The following is a 27,332-nucleotide window of genomic DNA, read 5'->3' as shown; positions in this document are numbered from 1 at the left end:
GATTTCCGTGCGTTTTTACGCAGCGCCATGGCCAAAAACAATTTGATAACGTTGCCAGACATCTGCTGCAGAAAATGCATTCTTCAATTTCTAACGACCCGATAATTCCACGAATGAATTATGACCGTACACGTGTTTGCTGTCCTACAGTAAGCCATGTTTTTACATAATGAAACTCGTAATTGCGTCTTTACGCAGCGTTTCGTTGTTCTATAATCCGACAGGAACACAGTCTAACTGCATTTCATGTCAACTTGTGGCAACTGTACTCGACTGCAAGAGCTCAAAAGAAGCGAGTCAATAAATTATGTTAATCAGTCGGGACAGATTGGAGGCGTGTTGTTGTCGTAATGAGGGGGAGCATGCCTGCACCGTGGAAAAGCTCCGAGTGGTAATCCTGTCTCCACTACATGCGCGCTGCCTTCCATTTCCCCAGTCTCTCTTTCTACTTTATTGTGCATAATAGCAATTACCTCCGCGGCACTACTGTGCAGGGTGCAACAAGTTTGCAGGAGCCACAACACGCCGTCAAGACAGGTGGACTCGCTTTTGGCTGGAGCGGAGTGGAGCGCCACTCATCTATCTGTCGCTGTCACCACAAAGTCACTGGACGTGAACGCCGCGTCGCAGGCACACACTCTCACACACACTCTCTCACACAGACAACAGCGTGCCATAAAATCGTGACTCCGCGCCAGATGCAGTTTGCTCCCAACGGCGCGTGTAGTTGTAGTTAAATGGAGATCGCGGAGGCAAGAGGAGCATCTAAGTGCGTGGGAAACATGGAGAGAGAAGTGGCGCCTCAGAAGCGACAATATTACCGCACAACAGTGCTGAACATAGTCTCGTCTTTATGTTCGGTGGCGTCCATCGCCTTTTGCATTCTCCTGAGCATGAACGCAGCTGATCTGAAGAACCGGGTTGTGGATTTGGAGAGTGGGAATGGCGAGCACACCTTTGTCCGCGCCCATGGTTACTCCATGGATGATTTGAATTCACTGATTGAACAAAGAGTGGACGAGCTGCTCTCTCAGGTAAGACTGCACTTGCTGCCCTTGAGTCCACTGTTTTCACTGTTTCAGTGCCATAGAGAGCACAGTTACTTTTTTTTTTTTTTTTTAATTGAAAGCACCATGTGCATATGAATGAAAATGTCATTCTTTTCACATTTCAGCGCTCCTATGAAAATTTTGTCAAGATTCGCACTGCCAGACAAGCATCACCTGAATGCAACTGCCCCCCAGGTAAAACTACGTCCTCTCTCAGTGCATTCTGGACATGTGGCTGTCTGTTGGTGTGTGAGACGCTGGTGTTCGACTCAGAGCAGAGTTGGTGTGAGAATGAAAGGAAGCTTTCCGAACAGGTCCTTGTTTAATTTCATTGAAACTGATGACACATGACAGGTCGCCTGGGTAGTGTTGATAGTTTGGGGAGGTCTGCTGTGAAGGATGCAGACAGCTGACTGGCCATTACACTTAACAGAAAGAAAGGTATTTAACAGCGGTCTATACATAGACCTGCTGAGAGGTTGTTTGACTTGTGATGCTGGCTGCTTACTTGTCCAAAGAGGAAGAGGGGGGGAAAAAGCCTCTTGAAATTCACATTTCCCACCAGTAGATGGAAACATTTATTCCTTCAGTGTGGGCCAGCATTCTGATCATTTTGGGTTGGAGTCAAGGTTGGGTTAGTTCGTGCATCGGTGTTGGAGATGTTGCTCCAGGATCTTGGAGGGAATGGTGCACAATTTTAGCTGTAACATCACTCTTTCCCTCCTGATTTTTAAATGTCACCATGGCATTTACCATAGCACGAGCGTCATTAGGAGAAAACGTCAGTGCGCCTCCTGAATATGTGATTGACAGCTCCAGTGAGAATGGGGTGAAAAAATGTGAGCGAGATGTTACCTGGCAGCATGGATGCACCACGAAAACTAGCATCCAATTCTGGTGTGGTTCCAGCAAATAGCATATTGTCTCTGTTGTATCTCCAATTTTGATCATTTAAAAAAACAAAACAAAACATTGGATTGTATGAAAAATGCATTTTAAACAGGTTTTCCTGTGCTCATCAAAAGCTCACATTGAGGATATATGAAGATCTATAGGATTCCACTAGACATGTATTTGAAGCTTTTACTTTGTGTTTTTTTTTTCAATGTGAAATATTCTTATGAATCCCTCAAAAATATCTACAAGGTCACTGACAATCATCACTAGCTGAAGGCTTGAAAAACAGGATCCTCAGCCCCTTTCAGTGTGGATAAAAGGAGTCCTTGAAATGAGAATGTGAAAAATGAAAGTACATCCTGCCTTTTGTAAATAACATGTCACTGTACAAGTTGGTGCCATTTCCATGCACTCTCAGTGAGGCACATGTGGAGCTGACACTTGTTCCTGGCAGTCTGCTGCATGTGTGACGGCTGATCCGCCAGTGTAGGTGGACGATGCGCTGCAGGAATCTGACATGTTTTCACAACTTTTAAAAAGTTTGACAAAAGTGGGATCCGTCTACATCACGGTCTCAGTCAGGCCCAGCTGGGAATGTGATACAGTAAGTGTGAACATACTGCAAGTGACCTCTCTGGTAAAGTCGTAGTTGTGACATTGTGCAGAGTAGCCTTGTGGTTGGATCTCTGAATGGACAATCCAGGTGTTTGAAAGCATCTGTGCTGCAGGTTGGAAGTGTCCTTGGGACACATGCTGAATCCTTCCTAACTGTTGTTATCCCTGACCTCTCTGTCACACCAACAGATGCCCCTCACCGGATGCACACAGCAACACAATAAAAGGATTATAACATCTGTTCTAATCAGACATAGGTGACAGACGAAACTGGTGAAAGTGTTTTATCAATGGTGGATGACTCATCTGCTGAGTGGGCCTGCCTGAATTACTGAGCCAGAAGAACTGGACGTATTAACCATAATGAGACTCTCACAATCATGCTGCTCTGTTCTCAATCCCTATCATATGTCTGCCATTTATTTTCTCCCACCACATTTCTGTAAAGGGCAGAAATAAAACAAAGAAAACATCTCACATCAAATGAAGCGTAACAATGCTGAAACCAAGGCGGCACCGAGCTTGATCTCGGAAACTGGCACTCCCGAAATTGATTCCCTTTTTTTTTTTTTTTTTTCATGTCCAGTTTTTTGAACTATGGTTACAAACAAAACACATATATCATCAGGATACTTTGAAGAATCTGTAGTGTTTTTAATATTGAAATGTTCATGCAGCATAAGTGTATTACACATGCAACTTTGTTAATGCTTTTGGAGCGGGCTTTTTCAGGCCAAATATCTTTGTACAGTATGAATGCTGAATGGGTTCACTCAATATTTATCCTCTCCTCTGTCTAGAAGACAGCCCCTGGCTCAGATGTGGCTTTTTTTTCTTTGAGGGGAGGACCATAATGTGCTTTTCACAGTCTTCACTTTATTGCTGTCAAAGAAGATGGAGTGGTTGCAAAGACAGAGCAATGGTCCATAGCTTCAGGATGTTTTATAGGTTGCTTCTGAATCAGAGGAAGTTTGTACCATCTTTATCAAAGAAAGTTGGCCGTGAACTTAAAGCACATTTTATTCATGCTGATGTAATTCTTGGTTAATGAAGGTGAAGTTTTTTTTTAATGGTGCCATTTGTCATTCAAACAGTGTCTGGTTTTGCTGTCATTAGCTTCTGAGTGACTAAAAGCATTTTCACACTTTGGCTGTGACTGGGTTTGAGATTGTTCTTAGCCACGCTGGCGGTATGGCTCGAGGGACAGCAGTGTTGGCCAGGGGGTCAACCACTCTGGTCCAGACTGATCTCAACAGCTATTACATGGATGGGCATGAGATTTTGTACAGACATTTACAGTCTTCAAAGAATGAATGCAACTGACTGGTGATCCCCTGACTTTTCCTCTTGCACCGACATGTTGACAGTTATGTTTTCATAGACAGTCTTGACAACTTCTGTTCTGATGAAGTCTGAAATGAATTTGTTACACATTCTTGGTGCCCAGAGATTGATTTCTTCTGATTTAAGTAAAAGTCTGACTTTGAGAGGTTGACTATTATGGTTTCTAGTGAAATATCTTGACAACGTTTGGATGGATTTTCAATGAAATGAGGTTTGGACGTTCATGTTGCCCTCAGGATAAATGGCAGCAGCTTTGCCGATGCCTCAGCTTTTCATCCAGCACGACAGTCGGGTCAAAATTCAAATTAATCCTGTACTTTGATTTATGACCAGTTACCAGTAACACCAGCAAATGTTAGCATGCAAACATGCCAAAGTATAATGGTGAACAAGGTAAACATTATACCTGCTAAACACTGGGATATCATTATTTTTATTCTTTATCTTTAAGCACTACTGTCACTAAGCACAATCCAGAGTCACAGATCCTTTGTGTTTGACTGAATCAACTGGAAATTAACAACATCTGGGACTGTGGAGTGGAAAACAAGTGATCTTACCAGTCGTCTGTAGCCCACTGCTCATGTCTGCTTAAGGCTACCAGCTTGAGGCTACGTTAGCTGCTACTAGCATTACACACACATGTCATTGTGAGTCCAACAACAGAAATGCAATGCTAAATTGATGGTACTCTTTTAAGTGGGGTCCCTGAGCCACATTTTCATGTTGAAGCCTGACTTTGAAAAACTGTTTTAACACCATGCATTTGGTGTAAATAGTCTTGGGTCTAGGGGGGAAAAGCAAACCAAACCGTGGTTTGAAGTCTCGGAAGTCACACCCACTCAGTGTGCCACACTGTGAAGCAAGTCTCCGAATAATTGTTTCAGTATTGGCGGGCAGTTTTCATTTTCATTTTTTTTGTGTACCCTCTCCTCCCCTGGGATCTGCATTCCAAGCAGGGCCTGTTGTTTAATGGGACTATAATAAAATGTGCAGTCAGCAAGCACCGGTGCTTTGCTCTTTCCCTGTTTACTCACCCCTATGCCTCAAACCCCCTCTCCCCTCTTTCTCCTTTCCTCCACTCTGCAGCGTTTCTTGATGTTAACGCTTCAGAAAGCCTGGCAGCTAAACACCGGCCAAAGTGCTCTTGAGAAAACAGAAACGCAAAACTTGTAATGTGCAAGACATTGTTTTTCCCCACGAAACACCCAACACTGGTTGTCAAGGGCAAAGGGGCAGCAGGGGGTCATATCAGCTGGCTGTTATGTCTGTAGATTGCAAAATAAAACCAGAAGCAGATGCAGCGATATCTGTTTGGCTTGCTTTGTCAAGTCCAAATTTGAATCACTTAAGCAGGATCAAAACTACACATACACACAACCCACAACCTAATCACTCCTTTTCAACTCCTTGTGGCCAAGCTGGGTTACACTCCCCCTTTCTGCCTCACAAAGTGTGTAATCCCAGTGGCCTGATACAATTACAGTTGTGCCAATCCCCTCAGATATCCTCAACTCAGTGGGCAACTGGTAATTAATCACTGACAGCTTTTGAATTTAGCCCTCTGTGTGGTTTGGTGCTGGGAGGTGCCCTAATGGCCATGTAATTACTGAGTGCTAGGTAAGGCTAAGCAGACTTCCAGGTAGCCACTGTGGCCAGCTGCTTTTGGTTAGGTGAGTCAGGTTAGGCTGCCTTTGTGAACAAGTCAGGCCGGAGACGAAAGATGGAGTCTGGGAAGCCTTGCCTGAAGGCGATGGTGAATGGGCAATTATGATTTTGATTGCTGCTAAATTGCTTAACAGGCTATCTACATGTAAATCGTGAGCATAATGTACTCTACACAGTGAATAACATCTTGCAGGGATCGTTTTTTTGCATGAAAAGCTCGACTCATTCAGCTCCGATTTTACATCAGTCAGATGTGATTTATCATGATGAATCATCAGAAGTGGTGCATTTGCCCTAATTTTTAATTCTCACACAAGGTTTATTATAAAGGGCAGGATGCTGGAAATAGCACAGATGGTCTCTTTATACCTTTGACACAGCAGTTTTTATGGGAGACTATGAGGCCTGCCAGCTGAAAGCATTAGTAATGACTGTGGGGTTTGAAAGGGTGGCACACTTTTTCTCCTTTCACTATGCATTAACCTTAAGGGAGACTCTGAATGGAGAGGAGATGACATGATTTTTATGTGAGCGATGTCACAACAACACTCTGCTGGAGATTGAAGTACCTCAGGCTGGGAGAATGAAGACAAGGCCAAAAGAATGGAGGGGAATTGAAATGCTCGTGTACTAATGGTTAGTTTCACGTGTCCTTGAACGTTTCCTGGCGGGGATCCTTAATTGTTATTTTGAGTGGAACAAAGTAGGAAGCTTGGAGATCCTGCCATGGCTGCTTCTATGGTTACAACTTTGAGTTAAATGGAGGGATTTCCATCACCACAACATGACGGCACACCCCACAATTGAATAAAACAATTGTCTGCCTTTTTTATTTGACGTGCATTTGCTCCAAAAATAGGCTGCGCTTGTAATAAAATTAATGTTTTCCCCTTAGGAGTCCTTGCACTTTCTGCGTAATCAAAGCATAAAGTTGGACAATGAAATCCAAACCATAAAAGGTGGAGCGAAATTATTCTTGTGTGGTTTTATGCCCTTAGGTACTTTGTTGGCTTTCGGCTGCACAATGATGGATGTCACCCAAGTTGTTTGATTACAGTTGAATGGTTTTCCTGTTGGATGTGCTGGATTGAAATTTTTCCTTGGTCCTCAAAGTATCCGCTCACGCATGATGTTTGAGGGAAGGTCTGCGACAGTATTCTTTGCAGTGTATCCATTTCATTGTTTGTTCACGTAGATGCTGTCTCTTTATCCTGAGGGAAGGCAAATTTGTTGTTTAAATATTGAGAAAAAGAATTAAGAAGCATCACATTAGCATGCCTGGTGAGTGTCTGAGTGTCAACACCTTCAACGGGCCCTTTGGAGGTGGTGGTGATACAACATTACCCCACCCTCTGTTGCCCTGTAACCTCTAGTGCAGGAGGGGGAATCGCTGCTGTTGGTTCCCTTTGATGCTCCCTCTCCCAGGATCCAGTGCTCCTCTGTCGGCGCTGGGTGGCAAATCCTCCACAAAAGACAGCTCACAAACTCAGTGCCTCATCCGCCGGGTGCCCTCTGACACGGGATTGAAAGTTCCAGTCATCCTCCGACTGAAGTCTCCTTTGTGATGGCTTCAGTTCAGCCTTCCCTTCACAAGCCCACATACTCATCCCTCACCCACCAATATTCAAAGAGACTTTAATAGACAAGGGGGGCCTTTTCTAATGTGACACCCTTGTGGAACAGCTGGTTCACTGTTCGATATGGCGATTTTTCTGTGACGGCAATGGCTACTGCTATGTTTGAGAATTTATTTCTGTGTACTTTGATTTCTAGTAGTGCTATGGAGCTGTTTTTCTATGACTGGGTCTCCTTTTTTTTTCAATCTTTGGCATGAGGATGCATGCACATGCTTGAAAGCGAGTGATGTGATACACATTTCTGCCAATGGTTTCACTTTATTCCACAGACCTTCAGGTGGTGGCAACATGTCAAGATATGCTGAAACGAAGTCAGTGAATAAGAAACTGCTAGCTGGTACACATGGATGTAAATGACGCAGGATTTAACAATTTAACAATTGGTGCAAATGTTTTATTCTTCATATGTGTCAGACTTTAAGGATACACACAATGAGTGTTGGTGAGCAACATTGCCTGTGAACATGTTTATTTGCAAGAAAAATCCACAAGACAACTCTAATATATTTTATTTCTTTTACTAGCATGTCGTATTCAAGGTCTCCAGAGGAGACTTTTGATATACAGTCAGTATTTTCTGTTTGGGAATCATTGTTGGCATCATGCTCGCAAATTGTCAAACACAAACTATATTATACATGCTCTCTGATTTAGAATGCAATTTAGCCCTCAGTGCCTGTCTCTGTGAAACAATTCTTATTTCATTTGTTTTGAATGTAAGAATGATTTTCCAATGTCTGTCATCAATTTCAAATCGCTAGTGAGGCACGATGATGCCAGTGTTTGCCCGTGTCATGGAAATTCTGGGCTCCAGACGAGCAAAGAGAACTAGGAACCCCCGAGGTGCTCCCCACATGCTCTCCTACCCCTCCCCACCGCCTGTGGCTTTGTGCCCCAGGCCTCTCAGCCCTAGCAGGCATCGAGGATGGGGGGGGGTGAGGGGCACAGATGCTGTCGCTCTGTACTCCATCAGCTTAACAAGAACAGGCACTACAAATAAAACAGGCTGGTGTGCAAAAAAAGAATTGGGATGTGCCAAGGCAGGAAGCTGTAATTTTGCCAGCGTGTGCCTGACATGCAAACTATGGTTCATGTGGTATTGCCACCATTCGTGGGCATCCCTAAAAAGACTTTAATTTTGAAAACAATGCATGAATGGCATTTGTTGAATCTGTTTATTTTGTTTCTGTGTATTCATCATTTACTGTGAGTCTACAGACTCGCGGGCAGCATTAGTTGAGAGCTGTTCCTTGTTATGTTCTGTTCTTAAGTCCAAAAACAGCATATCTTGACACCAAATAATTTGTCATTTTGGTTTCTAAAGCGGCAAGGGACTGTCTGAAAATTATTGCTGTGATTAAAAATTCATGACCCTGCCAAGTGTTATCAGTAATTTTATTTGACCCTCCCCCTTCCCCAGTCTCTCAAAGTGATACTCCAGTATGAAATTGGTTTAATTTAGTGACTGAATAAGTACAAGGCAAAGCAAATTTAGATGATGTATGGAACAGCGCTTTAATACCTCTCCCCCTTTTCTGTCACCCCAAATAATTTTTAGACAGTCCCTAATTACTAGTTCATCTTCCAGATGAATTCTCTTAACTGACATTTTTGAATATAAATGGCAATTATTGTATTTTCTATTGTTTAATTTCTGGGTTTTAAAGCAAGATATATCAATCTACACCTAATTGGCCATAATCCTTTCAGAACAATTGTTTATGGTCGTTACATTTGTTAGAGCTAACATCTTGGAGTGCCCTCATTTCAATTTTCAAGCCCTTTAGTCTCAGCAAAAACAAGCAAGCAATCCCTCAAGCTATCCAAAGACAGCAGGGATTCAGGCGATTTCTCAAAGTGGAAAGAGTGATGGAGGCAAGCAGGGTTTGCCCAGCGGCTGGCCAGATGTTGTATGCTCCCAGACTTCCCCGGGCCGCCACCAAGAGGTTGGACTGAGACAAAGCGGTTCAAATGGTTGGATCAGACTGCTGGAGTTTCTTGTGCACTGGGCCAAACACCATTAGACGACAGTGTGTTTGTCAGCTAAGGGGACCCTCTTGTTTTTCAACCCTTTCAGTGCCCTGTTCCATGTTCAGTTTAAGATACAAGAATGCTGTGCTTGAGATCTTGTCAGCTTGTTCGATGCCCCCTCCTCTCCAACACTCACCAGGGTTCTTGCACTCTGCCAGCCGGCTCTTCCTTCTCAAATCTGTGCTAAATGTGACATGAAATATGAGTCACGCTGCAGATCTGAGAGGGTAATAAACACACTGAGCAAATGCTTGAGCCCATGTGCACTCACAAACATGCTGTTGCACACCCGTGGACACAGCTGTGTCACAAAATATGCACACTCGAGGATGATCCCACTCGCACATATGTAGAATCACCAGTATCACAGAGACATGGAGCCATGTGTGACACCCTGCAGTCCCACGCTGCAGATTTTGTAACTTGATCTATTACCAGTGGCAAAGGCTTTTAATGATATTTAATTTTCAAAATTAAGAGAGGGGGAAAGCATGAAATAAATGGATCCAAACCATTCATTCTGAATTTTCTCAACAAGCTGTGATGTTAAAAATGGACTAGAATGCGTTTTTCTAATTAAGGCTTATGTAACGGCATTTTTCCTCAATATTTATAAATACTTTTCTTCCTTTCCCCTTTAGCATGCAATTAATCTGGAACATGCAATTAAATATGTAGCTCAAATTAATAATACTGTGCCTGGGGAAGTGGCAATTTGCCAGTTGAACATACCTGGGAATGTACATGCCCTGTACATGCATCGACTGCGTCTGTGTCAGTAAAGATGGATTGATATGCAGAGAGCTGCCTCATGGTCTGGGCATAGCACAGACAGTCTTGCTTTCAGGGGCCCCTCCCCTTATATCTGATGAAGAAGAGGGTAGAAACAGCTGTGTAAGCCACAGTTAAGGCCTGGAAAACCCAGCGGTGAGACAGACAACCCTATGCACTTTAATTTAATTGAGTGGTCATTTGATATGGTCCAAGCAGGCTAGACGGCTGGTTAAATTGTAATTTCTGACAGCTTGATAAACGGCGCTGATGCTCTGTGTGGCTGCCTGAAAATAGGTTTGTCTAATTTCAAGTCTAAGATGGAGGTACTATTTGGGACACTGTGGCATAACAATGTGAACTGTGCCTGTCTGCACGCTTTCTTGAAATGTGAGAAATTGTTTATAAGGTATTCTGGCCTGTCTTTACTGTGAGTGGCAATTAGATTGTGGTTTTGTAAGATTAGGCATGTAATGGTATGGTGAAATTGAAAGCAGGGGATGCGAATTCATGAAATGCGTGTCCTGTTGGATGCAGTAGTTGTGTGTATTTAAGACTCTTGGGTCAGCTGGAAACAATTAAAGCGTCAGCTGCACATGGAGTTTTCAAGCTAGCTAGCTAGCTAGTTTTATCTTAGAAAAAAAAAAAAAAAAACGGGGTAACTTGCTAAAGGAGTCAAAGACCCGTATAGTCTCAAAAATTAACTTATGATTGTTAATGATGTATACGCAGTGCTTAAACAGAAAGCTTGGCGACAGTATCTAAGAGGGTTTGCGAACAGTCTATTTGAATTCAGCATAATTACCAATGACAATGGCAGGAACTGTGACGAATGACTTGAAGGCGAGGGTGCTTTGTCTCCCTCTTCCAGTGCACACTGTTGGAAAAGAAAGATTATCTCAGCTGATAATGCCATTCATCTGGATTCATGCTGTTCACTCTGAGGCTGATGAGTGGTTTATGTGCATTCATGCATTAGTGTCTGTTAGGTTTTAATGAATCAGGCATACTGAGCGGGAACGTTTTGAGATTGTAAATCAGAATACCTCATGCATATTTTATACATTTGTCTCGCAAACATAAAAGTATAATAATCGTTTATGCTGAATGAAACATCGGAATGTTGCTCAGACACAATGTTGCCTTGTGTAGTGTTCTACTTTCTCGTACTTGGATAAATGCATTAATTTATATTAATATATTTTCAGGGAATGACCCAAATTCCCATTTGTGGTAATCTACAGATTGCTTTCTATGGGTTTAATCTTAACTATGAGCTTTCATGTGATAATACATTTGCTTCAGTGTCCTCACACACACTTTGGGAAAGTTTGGAGCCCTATCTGAGAAGTTTGAGAGTTTGTGTACTTTATGTCTCTTTGTAAGATTTGCTGAGGCAGTGATATAGCTTCAACCTTATATTTACCTTATAGCTCATAGTAGCTGACAGTGATGGTAATGATGCTATTCATATGGCTGTGCAGGCAGCTGTACTTCAGGTGGTAGAGCAAGTCATCCATTTTTCATAGGGATGGTAATTCCTCCTGTCCTCATGTCGAAGTGTCCTTGAGCAAGACACTGAACCCCAAAACCCCTCCCATGTCTGTCTGTGGAGTAAAAAATGCAAGCATCACTTCAAATAAATGCGATCGAACGGTGATAATGCTCTGAAACAGACGTTGCAATCATCCGCCCTACATCTAACAACCTTTTTAACACTACAACCACTCATCGAGGCTTTGGCTGGCCACCTCCCATGAGCCACGCTACTATCTCAAGCAGTTTCACATCTCGTGCGATTCTCATGCTGCACCTTGTTACTGCAGTACAAAGTTCTCAACAAGATTGACAGTGTCGGGATGTTGGCTTGAGCTGGGAGTGCCATTCATTTCACACAGAATACTGCACTTACCGCCTGCTGTGTCAGCTGCAGGGCACTTCATGCACCGGATAAATTCAACACATGCTGGAAACTCCATGCGTGTACCTGACTGGAAGTGCTGGAATATATCATAGTGTCCAAGTATATTGGTTGTTCTTTTGTAGGTAGTATGCTATGCTATCTAGCTTTCTTTAATGCACATAAACTGATTTGGTGGCAGCTCAGTTTGTGATCCAGAAGGACCACGTTGCCTTCTGTGGCACCTGTTGATGGACAAAGATAAACTGTGCAAAGAGCCAAGTCTAAGGAAACCATTTGTTTAATTGGAGCCATCCCTGCTCTTTAAATCTTTAGCGCACTGTAAATGTTTATTGTCTCATAAGTACACCCATAAGTGTTTTCACTGGTTTCCCAGGGTCTGTATAGAGCAAGTGAATGGCAGTATTTATGTTCCCAGTTTGAAGCTGCAGCAGATTAAGCAAACCATAGCGAGAGTAGGAGGAAAATTGACTGAAGGTCTTTTTGCAGAGACACCACGCTGCTGGGTGATGACTAAATCTAGAGTAGTCAAGGTTATCGCTATTGTCAGTCTCTGAACAAAAAAAAATGGTAGTGGGTGATCCTTCCTTCTTTGCAGATATACTGGGTGTCAGCATGACTGATTTGAGGTGCTTCAGGTAGGGATTATCTCTTTCTCGGTGCTAAACATCAGAAGATGAGGAGGGATCCATCACCGTGTCCTTGACCTTCAAAACAAATTACCTTCCCAGCATTCTCCCTGCCTCGGCTGCCACTGTTGAACATTACAGGCTTTTTAATAGCCATAGGAAAAAATTATGGAGAAGAGACATGACTTTACATGACGCACATTTCAGCTGATTAAATATGACATGACATGCCAGTAGTTTGAACTTGCCACAGTAATTCTGGTGCCCAGGGTGAGATGGTGACCAGATTAGTTTATCTTTCCAATTGTGCCAAATGCATGTGTAATATCAATTTAAGGAATACAGAACATGCCATGAAAATACTGACAACTAGATTGACTGCTGGATTTCAGCTTGAGCATCTGCTGTCGGTTTCGACATGCTTTTTCCTTTCATTTAACATAATAAATGAGAGGGAAACTCTTGCACACGTGCGGGTCTGCAGTCAAACTCGCAATGTAATATAGACTTGAGTGTGTTATTCTTAAAGCAAGTTATTCATGCGCTATTGGCTATCCCACCTATGAACTCGGCGTCACTTTTTGAGGTGGAGGTCAGCTGGCAGGAGCCAGCAAAGCATCTGCATTACTGCAAATGTCAGGTCCCAATAATATGAGGGTGTAGGTTTCATGTGTGCGAGAACAGGGAATAACACGACATAACTCAGTGTTTCTTTGGTTTAAATCAGTTGCGCTGTGTCCCAAAGGAGGTAAGGCACTCTTGCTTGTGAATGTCATACCCATAAATCTACATCTTGCTAGCCCTAGATCAAGTTGCAGTTTAGGAAAAGTGCTGCTAAGTTGAATGAAATGAATGAAATTTCAATTGATATTGAGTGGACAGCAAAATCCCCTGGCTTTTCATCATAGAGTGAATACACTGGGATGACTGAAACTCATCACCACCCTTTAAAATGATACCATCAAGTGTTGGGTTCACTGACATTATGTGATTGAGGCCGCTTGGTTCTGCTGGTGGTGGAAAGGCAAGACAAAATCAGTGGGCCGGATATGAAGCCACCTCTGAGAGGTGCCGCCTGAGGCAGGGTGCAGTGCTGACAGAGGCCAGAGCTGCACAGTTTTAGGTTGCACAACTGCCCTGCTGCATTGGGCATAATGTTTACGCAAGCGGGCTTTACTGAATACAGTAGTTCTGAAGAAGCCTACAGAGCATTCAGTCATTATATACAGTGAGGTGGATGGAGATTCGTGATGTGATATTTTACACTTTTTGGGATTGGTTTTTATTTGTGGTTACATGCTGGCTTGTAAGAATAGCACACTGAAAGAAGTGCATAAGGTCAGAGGTGTTGTCAATGTAAAGGGGCAATGTTTGAGGGATCACAAGAGGAGAAAAATTGATTTGCAGTAGATTTCTCTCTTTATACTTTGCTGAAACTCTGCTGCAGGTAGACTGCTCCCCTCCGGCCTGTTCTCAGATTAGCATGTGCTCGCCAAAGTCAACAGGAGAGGAAGTGTAGAAATGACTTCCCTCGTTCGCACCAAGACTGCTAATGCCTTGACAGATCTGGTGTCAGACCAGTCAATTTGAGATGTATAATTTGTGTTCAACCTAACACAAATTTCAGTCTGACAAATGTGAGGAAAGAAATGGATGTTATTTTATAGGTACATACATTTATACAAAGGGGCTTTTAGGGACAAAACTAATGCTGGAGATTGCATGGTAAAAATTGGCTGATCGCTTAAATATTTTCTTGGTTTGTAATGTTAGTATACTGGCATGAGATTGCTAAAGAGATAATGAAAATACAGTATTTGGAATAGACCTTGATTGCACATTATGCAATGGGCAAAATCTAAGACACATTTATGGCGCAGGATGAATATGTCTTTAAAATACTCCTGGCTGCCAGTAAGAAAGCCATCACACAGAGCGGGCTACAAGCAAACCATCCAGCCAAGGATGACTGGACTGCAGATGTCAATGAAATTAATTGCATATATCTGACCTTTATCTTCAAGAAAAAGTTTAGCATTTTGGGAAACTGCAAATGCATATTCGAGTTAAAATAGTCTGACACAGTGAAAGTGTGAAACAGTGATTTGTTGTTTTAACGCTTCTGTTTTTGTATGGATTAAACAAATGAGACACAGGATATGAGCTGTACAGGTGGTGGTTGGCAGATTTTGTTACCTTCGACAGCCAGGCTAGCTGTTTCCCTCGGTTTCCAGTCTTTAGCCATTAGACATCTGCTGGCATCAACTTCTTCTCAAACTCTAAGCAAGAAGACGAATAAGTGCAATCCAAAAAAGTTGAACTACTCCTTTAATGGTACGATATGAATAAATAAAAATGGACAATATGCAGTATATATGTGGTTGAAAGATGTAATCCATTACGTGTTTGGGAAGAAATGTGCAGAAAACTTGTTTTAGCATTCAGAGTTTTACATCCATGTTACCAATGCCAAAACAGAAGGGTAATAAGTCTGAAAATGAGGCAAATTGCTTGTAAAACAGGTTGTGCAGAAGTCACCAAAACATCGTCAAGGCACTGCTTGCCACCTCTTGATGTCAAAATTGGGTCATGTTCAAGGCCCTTCCCCACCCGTGTTTTAATTGCCATGTGCTAAAGAATTTCCCATGCGCACACAAAAACCAGTCAAGTCTGGTGCGGCCCAATAATTGTTCACTCAAATCGCCTCTTTGTGCTGCTGTCTGCACTCAGGCTGCCAGGATATTTTTTCCCCTTTCTGCACTCTTCAAATGAGAGCTCCCCGCTTGCAATGAACGAGCCATTGCAAAGAATTCTCTAATTGACAGGGGTTATCTGCTCAAAGATCTTTTCGCTCCCTTTTGCTATTGTCGGCCACTACATAAAAGACGTGTCTACCTGTTTGAGTTCAACCAGGAGCAAAGCTGTATTTTAAAAGCCACCTATGACTCATATAGATATTCATCCTATCCTCCTCCAGCATGACCCTTCCCCTGCTCTGCCCAGTCGCCTCTTTATCCTCTTCAAAGCGTCTCTCCAGTTTCAGTGAGAGGAGCACAGGGAAGCAAACTGTTTGGTGTCTACAGTTATTAACTGGATTTGTTGACAAGACGAGACAAAAAAGTGACCAAAATAAGCAGAGACGGCAGACTGGTGAGTAAACACCCCCCCCCACCCCCCAGCTGCAAGCGGAGCAGGCTGCGTGTGCGCTGCTGATATGGATCCCCCATGAGAAGGCTCAGGTCACTGAATCCCTCCTCAAACAAGCCTCAGAAAAAAAAAAAAAGATTTAGTTGGATTTTTTTGCTTCAAAGTTGGAAGGAAAAAATAAAACAGGAAACAAACAGGGTTTTTAGCATGCACTCTGCAAAAGGGTTTTCTTTGACGCCTCAGAATGATAAATTATATAAATGTCTTCGGAGGCCACATTAAATGGTTCATGAAAATAGCAGGCCCTCTGAGACTTTACTGTGCCTTCTCTGTACAGCATGCTTTGATGATGGTAAATGGTACACTGTTCTATCTGCTCTGACAAAATTTCAAAGTCATGAAAAGGTTTCGTCCAGGGTAATTTTCCCTGTGTTGGTGTGGTTTCTCTCCAGCAAGCACGGCATTGTGCCAGCGTGAGTTTTAATGATTGGTGTTGACTGTCCGATGCCACGGTATTGTGAGCGAGCTGGGATTGTACCTGCGCTCGCCACATCCATTAGAAGCCTCTGAAACCTGAAACTACTGCAGAGATGAAGCAGGTCAGGTTTTGCCCAATACTGATGTCTTAAAACATCGAATATGTCAGTTAGGTCTGGTGGCTTGTTTGGTTGCTTTGTGTGTCGGTGTGTGCGAATAGAAATTCAAGCTCAGGTTAGACAGACTGTTGGCATGGCTCCTAGTTCTCACCAAGAAAGCAGCCCCTGTCAGACTCCCAAAAACCCTGGGCTGGAGATGAAACAGAGAGGAGTGTGTATTGGTGTGTATATGTAGGTACTGTGTGCCTATGAGCCCTGTGCATCTCTGGCTCGCCTGCGCTTTATACTGACATTTCCAACTGGTGCTGGTGTAAATAAGGCCGCCAACCACAGCAGGTGTGGGGAGTAGGACTGGGAGCAGGGGAGGTCTGCGTCCCTTCAACCCCGGGCCGCAGTGAAACCATCCTGGAGAAGTCAATATTTGCACTCAGTATCAAAGCCTGCCCTGTTTTTGTATCAAAAACTAGGCTGTACAGAAGCAAGCTTGTCCATTAGGCCAGAAGACGTCGGGGATGTCATGTGCAACATTTGCATTGGTGTCACGCACTTGTCATATTTTGCAGAATTAGCATAAACTCACTATTGGCTATGTGTTTTGGTCATAAGTTGTGTGTTTCCCCTTCACTGTAATTTGAATATTGGGGCAGTAGGATACCTTGCCTCATGAGAAGAACATTTAAGGTTATACTCATCAATATCTTTATGTGGACAATGGGTGTGTGTTGTGTGAAAGCTTTCACCCATCGTCACAAACACTCCAATACTTAACATCCAACTGCCGTTCACCTCTGCTCTATGAAGCTTATTTAGCCCCATTCAGCTTATTGTTTTGATTTTATGGCCAGCAGCTTTATTGTTTTGGTTCAGTCTCACAGCTCTTAAGGTGATAAAACGGAAATTTTTTGTTTGCAAGAGGCCAGAAAGAGGAATCATTTCTGTTTAATGAATGGAAGGTAGTTATGGTTTATTACAACTGTTTTCATAGTTTGGGCATTCATTTCTATCAGCCTATAACGATATACTCATCAAGTTAACTGGGAAAACCTGAAGGTGTGCTGACAATGCTAAAAAGAACTTAAGTACTCAGATGATCAGATGGGCTTTAACAACCCACGGATCAGCCAAGTTATTTGGAAGAGGTGAATGGTAGAATTATGACCGAAACTGTTCATTGGCAGATTAATTAAGACATTTCAGATGTGTTCATGGTTTTACTCTCTAAATAAAATGGACAATCTGGCTGAACTTTGGGATTGTTTACAACCTTTCTGAGTTGACCACGTGTTTTTTTTGCCCTGTCTGACATCATACTGATATTGCATGTTATGCTAATTTTATCATAACCGATAGAAGTGATGGCCCAAACTTTCACATATATCTGAATGATCCTTTGAGTTGCTACACCCTTTTGGCATGAATTGGACCTTGTTTGTTGGATTTAAAGGGAAACTGTATGCACATTCAACATCTTCATCAGATCAGCTGTACTTCCAGTTTAATCATCTGTGAATGAAAGTTCTCGTCGCGTCTTCTCGTCTGTCTTCAGTGAATGTCAGCCTCTTTCTTTGGTTCATTTACTGTGAGATAACACACTTCTCTGCATTTTTGTACACAGAGCACACATTTTATTTTTAAGACACACGCAGGAGACCAGACTGCGCTGGTGTCTGGGTCCATCCCTCCCCGTCTCTCAAAAGTGTGTGGAAAAACACTTACATGACTTTGCTTTGATTTGCACTGTGTACAGAGGGGTTTCCATCACAGCCGCTCTCATGTGGCCTGCTGCTTGTGCTCCTGTCTGCTCATTGAAACCATCCTCTCACAGGGCTCCAAGACAAGACAGTGTCTTGACTTTATCACAGACCATCGCGGTGGATTTTTGTCAGGTTTATACAACCTCAGCTGCACTGAGGGAGTTTCTGTTAATTTGCTAAAAGAGGCATGGATTGGTTAATATGCCTCTAGCAAAGAGACACCAGCAAAAAGGGATTACACGTCAGAGATTACAGTATGTTGGAAAATGTTGCAACGCACAGATTCCTAAAGTAAACAGGCTCTCGAAAGCCATTACTCAATTATGCAATTGTGAACACACCACATGAGTCACAGGCTGACAAGCTTTGGTTAACACTTGGTGAGACACTGCGAGGTCCAGTTTAAAACGTGTACCACATTGGTTTTCACACACCTTCTTGCATGCGAGGCAAATCAGCCGCACTGGAGCTTTACAGTTCCACATTAGCGGGAGCTTGTGGTAAACAAGCCAAGCAGGGCACTGCTCGCCCGACTCTCCTGTGTTGCAGTCTTTTTTAGTGTCCTTTTATAGCCTCCTTCCTTCCTCCTCACACTCCACAGTCTTCCGAGGGGCCGTGCAGGCACACTGGGGAGTAAGGAAGTCAGCATGCTTCATTAAGTGAATGCAGCACACCACGCATGTCACTGAAAACAACAGAGGGTCTGTTCAGGAAAGAAATGACACTTAGAAATAATAGTGAGCCAGAAGCTGCCCTTAAGGAATGGCTGATGGCTAGGCGGCCTCAAGCTGTGGTTCACAGATTTTTATTTTATATTAGCAAGGGGGAAACATTGACAAAAGCTTCTTTCCTCGAGCTTCAGTAGCTTCAGCATGAAGGCACTGAATTACCACGCAGCATTTGTAGTTATGTTGTAATTAAGTTAACTTTATGTGATCTTTCTTTAATCTGCACTCAAACACTGAAGCCTTTTTCATTCATTACTTTTCATTGTGTAATTTCCTGATATAGTCAAGATATGGTTTGTCAGACACTCAAATTTTAGCACACAAATATTATTTTATAGGCATGCAGTTAATTTAAGTGTCCCATTTGAATTTTGGTCTGTTGGGTCATGTATCAGCAAATATTTGAACAAGAATACTAGATCTCCCCGAAGAACAGGACAAACTTGAGCAATCATTAAACAGTGGATTAGCGTGGCACATGTCCACTGTATCTATCCAGCTGCCAAGATGGGGGATTAACACCTTTTTCTTAAAATTAGGTGGTGGTGAGGATAGATGTCCACTAAGCTGACACAAGCCCACAGCTCATACTTGTAATGTCGTCTAGCTCTAAAAAGTTGTCTTTAAATCTCCAGGCATAATTGGAAGTTATAATTAACAGAGCTGCACAAAGTGCATCAGCTCTTTGAATTTGTGCAGAGGACGAAGAGTGTTCATATTGAGTTAATCAGAGTGGTGCTGAAATTGAATTTTATTAGTTAATTGACAGAAAATAACGCTACCACATTTTTGATAACATTAATTCCCCAAACTTCCATTTACATTCAGACGTTCTTACCAAAGGTCAAGCAAACGCACTCAAAACATTGCCTTTCTCACGAAATATTTGCAAAGCAAATGATATTTGAAAGCCTGCATTGACTCACAACCATGATTACTAACCACTATGATCTTCTTCTTCACTGCCTTTGTTTGCACATTGCTATACTTCTTAGAGTGCTATCGCCACCAAATGTCGATGAGCAAAATAGCTTGAAATCATTGGCAAGATCGTCTATAGTGTCAGCTGCTGCCTTGCACACATACAACCAAACAGAATGGGGATCCACGCACTAAAACATTGTGCAATAGCTCACCTAGTAGTCAGTAACTCCACAGGACGCCTTGAAGTCATGTATCAAGAAAAATGCCAAATATCCTTTCATTCTAGCTTAGAAAATATGCTTAATGTGTAATGTAAATTATTACATTGAACGATTACAGAAATAATCCAATATTTAATCCATGTATAAATTGTATAGATTATATCCATGTCTAATGAGGAAATGTCTGAACGGGACAAGACTTGCTCCATACAGTCCTCTTTGTGAACAGATTGAATCCCAGTGTAGGAGTCTAGTATGTGGACGAGACTGAATGAATCCCCATGGACAGGTGCACATCTGCGGCACCTCCAGGGCGGCTGTGCTGGGGGGATTAGAGAAGGTGAGAGTGTTGGAGCCCTGCCGCAAGGCCTGTCCCGGCTGCTGCTGTTTAGCCAAGGCAGCGCCAGTGAAACAGAAAACAGATGACGGTGGGGGGGTGGGGTGGTGAGCCGAAGGGCTGGCTTGTGTGTTCCTTCTGTTCTGTGTCTGTGTTTACCCTCCAGGGGTGTCAATAAGGATATGGCTACCATATTGTGCATGATATTACCCATGTTGCAGCATGGTGTGGTTTCCCCATTTGTCCTGCTTTGCTGGTTATTGTATTATTAGTCAATAGAATACATATGTCAAGTGATGACTCATCACCTGTTTGTGTCAAAGATGCTCAATGCACCCCTGTACTCAGACACATTTAAACCCAATAACCCCAGGCTTGCGTTGCACTTATATGTGTCCCTGTGAAAATAGAGATTGCAGTATATAAAATACTGTGAAGAATTTAATCCTCACTCTTTGCTGTGTAGATATTCCAGTCCATCTTCTATTTAAACAATCATCCCTGTGCTCACTGAGGAAATTTTGACAGTCCCCTTGCCTTGCACCTGTGCAGTGATCCATATCAAAGTGGCTTTGGCAAAGCCTGATGGCCTCAATTAGGCCTTCTGTGCCACCTCAGCTTTTGCACCCGCCAACCTGGTTCTTGCCCTAATCTTGTAAGATCATGTTGTGTTTTCTTTCAGGATTTTTTAAAAATTATTTTATGTCACGGTAATTTTTTTTGCCACCCCAAAACCGAGACCCTTATCTCCATATCCTTAGTTGTTCTACTCCACTGGCTACAGCTTATTGTCTGGGTATTTGGCTTTCACCATCCTGAAACTGCATAGAGTGATTAATACCCAGGCTTGTGGAAAGGGCTTGTGAGGTTTGGCAGCTATTGTAGATTTGGATACGGAAGAGAGTACTGCACCACGATTAGTTTGATATGAACATGCACACTTTGTTGATACTCAACCAGGGCTGACAAATGAAGTCAAACAGTCAATCAGAGTTCCGAGTACTACCTATCCTTCTGGTGATCATCAGACCACTCGTGTTTCTTTGGATCAAGACAATATTGCAGATTTACCCTAAAATGCTCTTTCCCACATTTCTTTTTTAAACTGGCATTTAGATTACATGGTTATTCGTGGGACATGTGCTGTAATTATCAAGGGGTATTTTAGCAGTACAGTAAAGAGTTACTATTTGAAATTTTGGACTTACACACCAATGAATGCAGGCTGATGGCTTAGCTCCAGTCTTGCACTGACCTTAGGTCACCACACACTTGTATACAGCACCGTGCCGTCACATCAGCCACTCAGTGTTGACAAGATTTGCCAAAGCCTGGATATGCAGGCAGGCGGCTGGGTGGGCGGGCAGACAGGCAGACTCTGCTGTCTGGCACAGGCAAGACTCAGAGACAGGCGACTCAGCCATGTTTGATGACTCCCCGCGCTCATCTATCAATCGCCACCTTTCCAAGTCCTCAAGCCTCTTTGGAGACACCACAGATACCACACTCTGACGTCAGGGCTTACAAACAGAAGGGGAAGTTGGGAAATGTCTACTCACTTGTTTATGGTCTGGTGCCCTCAGAGTGGACAAGGCCTTTGACCTTAGGGAGCTCTCGTCAGAATAGCGAGGCAGGCAGCAGAACAACTCTTCAGACTAAAATAGTAACGGGGGGGAAACATGAGATTTCTGCCCATCTGTTGTGATACTTAAGTCCCAGAGAGATGGTGCTGAAAGAAATCTTAGCAGTACTATTTGCAGAATCTCCATTGTAATGCACAATAAAGAAGATGCATCTGCATTGTAATTTGTCTTCAGTCATCAGAGTTTGGATCCTTTTAATCAGAAACTACATAAAACGGTAATGATATGATTATTACAATTTCTGTGCTTGTTGAAAGAGACGGCTGGCACATGAACGGGTTGAAGTTACTGGAAAGATTCCACATGCTGTAGTCACTGCTCTACAAAGGTTTGGGGAATGAAATTCATGCCCAACAATCCAACCTTTGCATTTCTTGGAGTGTTGGTGAGGTGGAAAAGGGAGGTAGGACATTAGTCTCCAGCTGGCTTTAAATCCTGCAAACAACCCTGGTCATCTCTGCACACCAGGTACTTTCAATAAACACAATGTCAAATTTGTACCTTTACGACTGCATTGAATAAACTGACTCTCTCTACGTACATTCTGAATTGTTCTGGCTGGTGCACACAATATATAGTTTCTTCCAATGGTCTTAAATAAGCAAACTTGTTTGAGATGTCAGTTTTTTTTTTGTCTCCATCAAGAAATGCCAAGAGACATGAGTGTCATTGGTTATATAGAAGATGAAGTGTTATTTAGTTTTTTGCCCAAAACCAAAATAGACCGTTTGCGTCTTTGAGCATATTTTCTTTTGTGTATGTGGTACAAAACTTGGCCTGGAACACGTTTTGTAAATCTTGTGGAACCAGTTCATGTGCTGTGCCTTATAGCTGCAGGGACATGGACTCTCTTATTCTTCAACAGTCCGGTGTTTCCCCCTCCATCCTCTTTCTCTCGCTCTTAAGTTACCAGCACCGTTAGGCCAAAACACACTCTTGTACCATGGGATTGATGGGTGCCAATGGTTGCCCCTTCTTCTGGGAAACATTTCCTCGAATGAAGGCTTGTGGTGAAATGTTTACAATGTGGGAACTATTAGCAACCTTCAGGGAGAACAACCCAACGTGGTGTAATCAATACTTCTTTTGTTTGTTGAACCCACACACTGTAACCCCAGAGTCTTCAGCTTCCCGGGTATATGGCCCATGGTAAATTTTGCAGTGAGGCTGCTGCTTTGTGTATCTGATGTAGTGAAGTGTAATACTAGAGTTTTAAGAACACGTAAATGGGCTTATTGATGGTGTCTGACTTGAGAACACAACTGTAATGCTGGAATGTGCTAATCAGGTTCTTGTTACTAGCACCAGGCTAACCAGAAAGACTAACCGGAAAGACAGCTTCTAGGTCTATAATAGCTATGTCGATTACAAGTATGATCCCCAGAGGCTGACAAATCCATCCTCTGCAACAGATGCCCACAGGGACTGTTGGTGATAATGGGAGAGATCAATGAAAAAACCTGTTGTGCAGAATGTGTCTGCATTAGTAACCAAAGTTAGCATCGGTATTTCTGTAGCCGTCCCCATTTGCAACAGCTGTACATGTGTACAACATGCTCATTTCCGTGTGGGGACACATGCATTTAAGTCATGTGGCAAAGACCCACAAAACCCTGGATACAATCAAGTGAACTGGGTCATTCAGCAACACCTGCTATTGGAATTTGAGGATCAACACTCAGGCTAGCAGCTGATTCCCCCTTTTTGCTCAAATCCCAAATGTATAAGGATGATTGATGAGTCGGACATATGTGGAGTAACTGTTTATCTCAGGCATCATCTCACACCTTCTTGAAATTAGTCTCTCATGTACCTTTGTTATATTTTGCTTTAAGCTTGCTCTCAACCGCATGCAGTCCAGTGTGCATCCGCAGTAAAAAGTGCCATGCACCTGTTCCCACTTTGGCTCCCTCCAAAGTCCACAACAACTGGGCTCAATGCCGAAACTGTTGGTGCTGAACTGAGATCAGTTTGCCAGTGGATCCCCTGTAATTTCTTTCCCAAGTAAATATCCCTAAGCAACGTAGGTATTTTCATCTGTCTGTGAAAAAACATTCAGGACCAAGCTTGTGACATAGTTGAATTCCTCCCATTCAATTTCACACATTCAATTGAGATGCAGCCTTTTCGCTGCGAGGATTAGGAATAACCTCGAAGGTGTTAAAGAAGCAATTTCATGGAAAGGTACAGCAAGTACACACCTGCTGTTAGGCTTTCAGATGTCTTCAAAGCAGGCAGATGGGTTAAGTTTAATGAGGTAGTTATTGATTTCTTCTTGGCAAGAAGGTTACCTGCCTAGTTGGAGCAGTACAGTTACTCAGAGTATGATTTTATCCATTCATTCACTCTCTGTAAAGTCATTGTGGCAAGGTCAAATAACACTTCTGTATGTAATTGAAGTTGGGCCGTAAACCACTGCATGACAGATTGGGTTTCAACGCTGGTTATCTAAGGTTCATAAATATACATGGCCTTCTTCTGATAGGTATTTCTATTTGTCCTCCCTGAGAATTTACAAGTATGACTTCCTTTTTCCACAAATTAATGAAGTCCTGTTGTATTAACCTTTTATAGATGAGTTTTAAACCTCAGAAAGGCGCCTGTAGAAGCTGTTACGTTTTCAGAAGGGGGAGGGCATAGCGCTGTCTGCCAACTAGGCGTGGACAGCTGTGAACATGAGAGCCATAACAGTAGCTGTGTGCTTTTCCTTTTTTAGCAAACCTACTTTTTGATACTGCAGTCATGTGTGTGTTGAGTATGAATTGCAGCCAATATTTCATAACATTTCACGTAATCAGTGGGTCATCCAAGTAAAACTGGGATCTGATTATATTGGCTGTTAATGTGACAATTAATATGTCAAAGGTAAGGTGCACAGTCCATATAATCATTTTATGTAAAAAGCAATAAGAAGATGATGTATTTTAAAGTTACACAGAAATATTTGCATAGTATACTGTGGTACTGTTGAGCACAATTCTTTCTTCCTGGAATTCAAGCTTTTATTTGACACAAAGAAACAGAAACTTGTATTTATTAAATAATTCATATGCCTGTTGAATGTTTTCTGTAATATTTAAACTTGCATGTTACAGAATATGTCTCAACTGACTGCAAATTTATTTTTCCCATGTGAATACCTGAGATATATGAATATATGCACATATAAAGCCAACAAACTGTGAAAAGACCATCACAGCACCATTCAGTGTAAAGTTAATCAAGTTTTCAGTCAAAACAATCACCTCATCACCGCATACTGTCTGAGTGTATAACCAAACTTCCACCAATTGGGTAAAATCATTACCAAAAAGAAAAAAATCAAAATTGAGTGGGTCTTGCCAAACATACCTACATCTAAGCACATACCCACACACAGGCCCATTCATGCCTTTGGTGTTATAAGGTTACTGACACTGTGGGACTGATGCGTGTGTTCATTAGAGTGATTATATCACTATGGAACCACTTAATGTCTATAGGGGACTGTCAGAGGATACCAAGAGGGTTAAAAATACTGTATTGGTCATAAGTGTAGCTTACATTCACACTCTCCTTTGACATTATCCCATTCCTTCTCTATCATTGATTGACAATGTTACTATTCTCCCAACATGGTCAACTCCACAGTATAGTTTTCCCCTGGGTGCTCATGGTTGCATGCCTATGCTACTGACATTGATTTATTCACATTATTCAATACACTCACACTCTCCACAGTAGCAGTAGTACCATCTGTCAGTCATTTAACATTGTGCAGTAATAATTGAAAACTTGTTCAATATCTGAACTGTGCACTGCGTCCAAATCAATCTCACAGTTTACAACACCTTGCAGCTGTTGAAAGTTGGGTGGCAGGTTTATGACCTGTGGTTTTAAAGGACAAAGCACATGTGATTAATAACCCCAAATATAAAAAGATAAGTACTTGTTTACCACTTTGCTCTGGACACAACAAAGGCACTGTATATCACCAGTACAAGAGAATGCTGTCAACTGTGCACCAGAGGAATACGGGTCCTTATTTTGATCCAAGTCGCAAATCCTCCCATGAAATCCCCATGTTAAGCATGTCGTGTTATACAAATATTGATATTTCAGGAGAGGGTTTTTAAATTTTTCCTTAGGGAGCTTTAAGCACATTGTAAACAAGATCAGATCAATCTGGCCGGTTAGTTATAAACAAAGTCTCAGCCTTTCGTCATCATGACATAAGATCGACGCCGATGGTATTAGTCAGTCCTGTCTGTAAACACTGGTGCTCCAAGACTGGACAAAGCTACGCTCTGACTCTTGAACCAGCTTGGTGTTGTGCTTGGATTTAAAGTTGTATACCAAAGGCAACGGGAGAGAAAGTGCCCGCTGTCTGCGACTGCATTGCACCCGTGAATACCTCCACCCTTTCTCAGAACACGACCTCATACTGTCCACAGCTGCCAGCCAGCACTGCTCCTACAGTACATTCAGCCTCTTGGTTTCTTTAATCAAGCAAAATGCATCAGCTGAAACACAGATAAATTGATATTTTATGTTATTGTGTGTCAGATTTTTAAAGAATAGTTCATCATTTAGGAAAGTAATGTATTTGTTTTCTTTCTAAGTGAATTGAAAAGATTGATGCCACTCTTCCACCAGTTCATTAAAGCCTCTCTCTGTCTGGAGGTTATTATGTCCATTTACTGGCACCTCTAAACACAAATTAACACACAATGTCTTGTTTGTTTAATTCATACAAAAAGCAAGTTGTGGTTTTACAGAGGACTTATGTGCTGGAATTGAAGATTCTAGAACAGGGACTGGTAAAGTCTCCACCAGTAGCCTGGCAATGATGATTTCAGCAAGTTACTGCGTCATACCAAGATATAGTCCAGCCCATAGCCCTCTGTGTTTTTACACTCATATGGATTAAACAATTGAGATATAATTTCATAATTGGTGATCTTATTCCTGATATTGCAGACAGATGCAGGTTAAGTGCATTCAGTGTTTATGCTCAGACAAGCTAACTGGAGTGTGGCTGTAGTTTCACGTTTAATGGACAAGTCTGTGAATGGTATCAATCTTCTCATTACACTCTCAGCAAGAAAGTGAAAAAGTACATTTCCCTCAATGTTAAACTATTAAGTTGCTAGTCTAGTTACATAAGTTCTTTCAACTTCACAATAAAAATACCTGCATTTTACTGAGACACCCGTGCTCAAATAGTCAACATAATCTACTTTCTGCACCTGAAAGAGAGCTGAGCGAGGTCAAGAGTCTTAATGGGTTATGACTAAAGCATGGGAGATGGATCAGGGATGCCAAATGGCTCACCCCTTCACCTTTCTTTCAGGTCTCAGCAAAGATGAAAATCTAGCATAGGTAGACAGTGTGTCATCATTCAAGATCAATGGTGACAATAACCTGTCCATTTTAATGAG

General features: G+C 42.3%; 1 protein-coding gene across 5 annotated transcripts in view; it reads left to right on the top strand.

Annotated features, from left to right (window-relative positions):
• The first annotated feature begins 312 nt into the window (after positions 1-312).
• The window catches only part of col25a1 (collagen type XXV alpha 1 chain), a 141,224-nt gene continuing 114,204 nt past the window's right edge, over positions 313-27,332 (top strand). For 3 of the 5 annotated variants that reach the window (XM_076724606.1, XM_076724604.1, XM_076724602.1), the window contains exons 1-2: positions 371-1,034; positions 1,175-1,244. In XM_076724606.1, the coding sequence (XP_076580721.1) occupies positions 1,228-1,244 (17 nt within the window). In that variant the 5' untranslated portion in view covers positions 371-1,034; positions 1,175-1,227. Of the gene's footprint in view, positions 1,035-1,174; positions 1,245-27,332 lie in introns of all 5 variants that reach the window. The other 2 variants (XM_076724607.1, XM_076724605.1) reach the window with 2 other exon arrangements.

The sequence above is a fragment of the Chaetodon auriga genome, chromosome 24 (assembly GCF_051107435.1).
Source record: "Chaetodon auriga isolate fChaAug3 chromosome 24, fChaAug3.hap1, whole genome shotgun sequence".
Classification (NCBI taxonomy): Eukaryota; Metazoa; Chordata; class Actinopteri; order Chaetodontiformes; family Chaetodontidae; genus Chaetodon; species Chaetodon auriga.
This window is presented reverse-complemented; position numbering and strand designations above follow the sequence as displayed.